The sequence below is a fragment of the Dacryopinax primogenitus genome (assembly GCF_000292625.1).
Source record: "Dacryopinax primogenitus strain DJM-731 SS1 chromosome Unknown DACRYscaffold_12, whole genome shotgun sequence".
In the NCBI taxonomy this organism is placed as follows: Eukaryota; Fungi; Basidiomycota; class Dacrymycetes; order Dacrymycetales; family Dacrymycetaceae; genus Dacryopinax; species Dacryopinax primogenitus.
In genome coordinates, this window is record NW_024467209.1 from 40,471 (window position 1) to 46,491 (window position 6,021).

A 6,021-nucleotide genomic window follows, 5' to 3' on the forward strand; every position below is an offset into this window, starting at 1 on the left:
TCACCCCGTTTGGGCGTAGCTTGCCCCTCTTCGGTTTTACGGATCTTGGTTCGTCGTTTATAGATATCCTCTACCGGGCCTCGCTTCGCTGGGCGACCACCCCTCAGCTCGGGGGTATTGTGACTAAATGCAGTGATGAAGGCGCAAATCCAATGATACATCAGCACGTGTGCGGATGGCGGGATTAGAGGATCGATAGGGCTGTCTTCATTATCACTTTCGTCATCCGTAAAATCGCTGCTGAGCTCGCCATAAGGGTTGAGCGAAGTGGGGGAGGTATCCGATTCGATGGATTTAGAGGGGGGAGAAGAGGGAGTCACAGGTGCCGGTTGTACACTCCCCGGAACTTCGAGGACTTCGTCCGGATTGTCTTCATCGTCACCCGTGACGGTGCACGGTCCAGTGATTGCCATGCGATCCAACTCTTCAACAAACTCAGCCCCAAAGCAGCATCGGTGTTCTCAGGGACGCCGTCGACAACATCCTCGTCGAATGACGCCATATCGAACCATTGGGCAGTGTAGCGCACGTGCGCGGGACAGGCCGTGCCTGGCTCCAAAATTCTAGGCGCCGGAGCGACGATGTCACTGGTGTCGAGGACGCAATTTGGAGTCTGAATATGGTACATTAGATGGCATCGGTTAGCAGTGCTATCAGGTACGTACGATCATGATGGCCAGCGCACCCGCATCGTACCGGCTGTGGAGCCCCCTGTCCATGAAAACCCCATTTCGTGGATCATCTACTTCGCGGATCGGTTCGAAATTCGAATCGAGGGGCTGTGGTGAGTTCCGTGACAAGATGTCTGCCATTCCCTTTACAAGAGAGTTAGACTATGCCGATGATGGGTCAAGACGGAGAGACTAACCTGGTTCCCAATATGCCGGTGAACGAGATGCTGCGCCTCACAAAAGTTACCATGCCTGCCAGACAAGATACAGACCTTATCGCGTTGGCCAACAGCGTCCGTGAATCTTTTGTCGGGAATGCTCATATCGCTACTCTGGGAGGGGCGTTTACGGATGACATCCAAATTCAGCACAAGGCGCCCGTTGATGTCCTCAGGCGGCCAGATCCGTCCCGCCTGGTTGGGGTTGAGGTCGACAACGCGCCATAATTGACCGCTGCGGACATTTCGCGAGCCGCGCTTGCCAGTAGAATGTTCGACGATATTCGCATGCACTGTGCCAACGAGGTAGACGGCCACGCAGCGCAAGATTTTTTGGGTTTCGCGGTTTTAGGTCATCCAGGAGATGGGAATGTCGAGATACCACCACTCTTTCCCACGTGTTTTGTCATTCGTTTCTCTAGTGGGATCATAGTGAACCAGAAGACGTATATTCTCGGCAGGAATGGGTTCAGAGGGGGGTTCAAGTGCCTGCAAGTAGTGTGGGGTGTTGATGGTGGACATATTGGTCCTCGTGCAGCAATCTCTAGGCACATCCTTACTGGCAAATGGAGGCAAATAGGAGTTTCATTGAAGCTCAATACCTCCACTGACTGAGCACGGGCGAGATGGTCTCTGTCATAAATATCAACGGTTCAAATGCAGCCGCTTATGATACAGTAATCGGCCAGACTTGTACAAAACACCCCTAGAGATACAAACATGTAGAATACGCAAGAATCATGCTAATTCCAGCTCAGTCCTATCTCCCCATCATCATTTCATCGCCGCTATTCAACCAAGCAGAATAGATATCCCATCTGTGATCTTTGGACGAGTCTTCCCTGCCAGATCGACTAGCGCCGTACGTCGTCTGTGCATATTGCACATACACCCGTTCTGGCGTATCGGACGTGAAATGACTGGGAAGATCTCCGACCGTCGTGCGCACAGCGTCGTAATACAACTGCATGTCTTTCTTCTGATCTTCTCCACCCCGAGTAGAGAAGCCGGTCTTGTATTGCTCCACGTACCTGGGGAACACTAAGTCTACGTAGACTGGGGCCGTTTCAATATACTCACATTTGATACTCCGCCTCTTCTTCAGATTTCAGGAAGGGATCTAAAGACTTTGCCACGATACCTTCTAGCGCACTCAGATCTGTGTCTGTTGGCTCAGAATCGGAATCATCTTCGGAGTATTCTTGCGCTTTGGGGAAAACCATATTTCGTTGTGGAGAGATCTGAGGTGTTCCCATTAGTCGCCGCACTCCTCCGATGATTCTGGCGTAGCGATCAGAAACAAGTCCCTCAATCTCTGAAATCATCTTACCTGGGATGATCAGAATGATCCAGCCGGTGTTGGAAGGGACTCGTTCCCATATCTCTTCCGTGCTTTCCAGGGAGCTTGGATGTGCTGTTCATCGAATAGGCGAAATGTCTTCCCAGGCTCGTAAATAATAGCGGGCGATAGTACTCAACCCAGAACTCATTCGTATGTTCCACGTAACGCTGGAGTCCTTCGAGACACTCTTGCCGTTTGTACAATGCTTCAAGATGCTTGGGATCATACCAGGCTCGATAATCTCGCAGTGGGGCAGGAAGCGATGATGGAGCTACCGGGCCTACACCGAGGAACAGATTGATAGCCGTCTGCTTTTCAGCGTCTGGGGGATTTGTCAGTAGGAAGTTTGCATGTAGACGCCGAACGTACCGAGCATGGAATTCGCATAATATCGCCTTATGTTCTCAATGAGATTGCGAGAATGGCTGTTCCAATGCAGTTTGCGACGATATGTGTCGACACGGTTCACTAACGCGCTCCCTGTATACTGCAGTGCGATGGCTTTGGAGGAAGTCAGTAGCTAGTGGACCTATCGGATATCCCCTAGACTCACTATCGCCGTGATCGTGGTACATCTCGGTCAACATGTTAACGGCATCCGTGTCGAACAGCAGATTGGGTGTTTCCACAACACCGAGTGCATGAAGTTGATGACCTAGAGCACGCTTCCCGAATACAAATTGGGCAGCATTCGTCCGATCAAGGCAATCGACGCAGTTCGTCCGGCAGATGCCATTCTGCAACAGGATGGTATCACGATAAGTACTGCCACTGGTCATGGGATTGGTTTCGTTCCTGGGTAAAGAAGGAGAAACTGACTCGTATTCACCACGCAAGCGATGGCTCTCCGGTTCCGGACCGGAATGGAAAAATCCCGTCATTTGGATGCTCTCCTCCGCGAGGTCTTCGAGATAACCGATAACGTCCTGCTTCTTCCTATACCACGGGGATCAACTTTGCTACCCTCTGACGGCTGACCGGACCTACTTAGAAGCATGGCTCATGTCCCACGCCCGATAGATCATCTTATGGTCATCCGGAAGGAATTGGTTGAGATATTCGACACAGTTGGCATATTCAACTCCAAGCTTTGACTCCCTTGGTTGGGGCTCTCGACACTTTCAAGGACGTCATCAGTTACACACGAATCCGTGGCCTCAGGGGAACATGCCTTGATTAGATTGAGGATCATGAGACTTGGTCCGTAACGACCCAAGAGATCGTCAAAGTGCTTGGCTGAAGCCGTGTAAAAGGGATCTACAACCGTTACTGCAAACGCAGTTAGCCGTAATGCTTGCATGCTAAGCTGGATCCTCACTCTCTATTGGTGGTTTGGGATTCATTCCCATCACATCCTGTGCCCAGAAAGTAGGGATACTTCCTCGATATTGAACATAGCTCGTATATCGCGGGTTTGGGCCGAGGTGATATCCAGTTTCCGGATCATAGGATGGTGCATAGAACGGCGTTGTGAGAGCTTCCGAAACGATCTGTTCTGTTTCTACCTCGTTCGCTACGTCGCCCTATAACGGAGCATGAGATAGGGATATGCAGCTGTAAATGTATACATACATCTTCGTTGACTCCCCGCTTCAGATAACGAGCTCCTGCAAAATGACGAGATCTCCGGGCGATAAGGGTGATGTAGATGACTCGGCTGAAGTCTTGTAATTCTGGCCGACAATATTAGATACGTCCGTTCATTCATGTAGACAATGTGACGCACTAGCTTGATCCACATGCCCGTGCACAAGAGGAAGCAGCCAATCGGATGCCCACCTGAGGTGCTTGCACTCCAGAGCTGGAGTCAGGAGATGGTAGTTCCACGCGTATCGATCGTCGAACGGCGGTTGTCCGCTTTCTACGTCCAGGTCTGGTTTGGTTAGGTTCCGTTGGAGAGTGGAGGTGAGATCGTAGGTGTAGCTAAAGTAGAAATTCTTCGACATGTCGACTTGCTGAAAAGTGTGCAGCAATCTGAGCGTGTTTAGCCAACTTCCTTAAGACTGCTCGTTTGAGACTGACCTGCTCTCCTCTGCTGTCTTCTCACTTCTCCCAGCTGCATTCACGGTAATATGCACTGTCTCCTCGCAATGATACAGGTAATGTCCTCCTAGAAGGGCGACGACCGAGCGTTTGGTGATGAGAATCATATACCAGCCTGCAGTAAACTTGATGAAGCCTGAACGGAGGATAAGTCGAAGTCGGCTTGGCTCGTAGCTGAACATAATGCACCTGCGATCCCATAGAAGCTTAGCACCTTCCCGAGTCCTCCAGAGCTCTTGTTCCCATTCTCAACCATCTCCAACACGTCCCTGATCTGTCGCCCAGTGTACACCGTCTCATCCTCAATCAGCACAAGCTCATCCTGACTCGTCCGGTCGATCTTGAGTATACGGTGACGAGTATCAGACTGATTCGAAGCAATTATATAGAACCGAGTCTTGGTCTCGTAAAGGACAAACTTGTTCAGTGCATGGTGCGGGGGAGGTGTAGATGAGGCCGGATTGGGCTGCAGGATCTTGGAGAGAGAGGTATATGATGCTGCTGGAATATGAGTTGGTCCAGTGGGTTGGCCTAGTTCAGAGGATCCGGAAGGAGGCTTCAAGGATGGTGCGGTGGTAGGCGGAGACGACACTGAGAGGGAGGAAGGCGAACGCACTGATCGCTCTTCACCCTCGCTCTTTCGTTGCTTGTCCGCCAGAGTCGTAACCGTAGAAGATTGAGCGGCATTTGGAGTCGATTCGGAATTTGTGAGCGATAATTCGCTATCGCTGCCTTTGAGTGCTGGATTGGATGCCATGCATACTGTGTAACGACAACAATGCAGTTGGACAGCTCGTTAGTTTAGCACGTTCTATGTAGGACCCTAGTTTGGAAAGTAAAAATAGAGGACAATTCATAAACCTTAACACGAAAGACAAGATAACCCTAAATCCTCCAAACTTTAACTCTGCCAAAGCTTCTAGAGTCAACTAGTATCTCAGGGCTTTACGCAGGCGGGCTCTGGCCCCACTTCGCCGTCGTTCATAGAAGATTTAGGTGTCCATATAATAATTGTCGGAAAGTGTGGAAGACCTACCAAGAGGGTATATACCGTCCCAAGTTCATTTCGTCCCATCAACAAAAGGTTGGCAATTGAGTGGATTGGCACGCCTACTGTACTGATGTGATCCGAGAACTAGTAATTGACCTGAAGTTATGGGGCCGAAACATGACTTGCCCAGGCCGCGGTGGCAGAGCGCCGCTCTGCCAGCTCCGCACCAGCCCAAATCCCCGCAACCACGAGGCATGCGTTCTTGAATTTGGCGTCTGGGGATAATGGTCTGTCGTCATCGTCTGAGGTATCTAATCCGTCTTCCGATAGTTCGTCGTCGGTCTGGAGGGAGGGTAGGGGTTGGGAGATGGCAATAGGCATGTCATGCCTGGTCCTGATGCGCTCGGAGCGACGGGAGCCCGCGCTCGGTGCGTGCGACGAAGATGTCTTGTATCGGGTAGGGTCACCCCGTTTGGGCGTAGCTTGCCCCTCTTCGGTTTTACGGATCTTGGTTCGTCGTTTATAGATATCCTCTACCGGGCCTCGCTTCGCTGGGCGACCACCCCTCAGCTCGGGGGTATTGTGACTAAATGCAGTGATGAAGGCGCAAATCCAATGATACATCAGCACGTGTGCGGATGGCGGGATTAGAGGATCGATAGGGCTGTCTTCATTATCACTTTCGTCATCCGTAAAATCGCTGCTGAGCTCGCCATAACGGGTTGAGCGAAGTGGGGGAGGTATCCGATTCGATGG

General features: G+C 51.2%; 2 protein-coding genes across 2 annotated transcripts; both read right to left on the bottom strand.

Moving 5' to 3' along the window:
* Positions 1-2,215: 2,215 nt before the first annotated feature.
* On the bottom strand, positions 2,216-5,031 carry DACRYDRAFT_89565 (uncharacterized protein; the record flags this gene model as incomplete). The annotated part of the gene is made up of 11 exons (XM_040776918.1): positions 2,216-2,553; positions 2,601-2,732; positions 2,785-3,002; positions 3,051-3,167; positions 3,219-3,349; positions 3,403-3,500; positions 3,550-3,754; positions 3,804-3,904; positions 3,958-4,205; positions 4,254-4,410; positions 4,464-5,031. 11 exons carry the CDS (start codon positions 5,029-5,031, stop codon positions 2,216-2,218), a joined length of 2,313 nt encoding a protein of 770 aa, XP_040627403.1.
* Positions 5,032-5,427: 396 nt separating this feature from the next.
* DACRYDRAFT_108574 (uncharacterized protein) lies at positions 5,428-5,889 on the bottom strand (the record flags this gene model as incomplete). Its single annotated transcript, XM_040768683.1, has 1 exon — positions 5,428-5,889. The coding sequence occupies one exon, from the start codon at positions 5,887-5,889 to the stop codon at positions 5,428-5,430; it is 462 nt and encodes a 153-aa protein (XP_040627404.1).
* Positions 5,890-6,021: the final 132 nt, after the last annotated feature.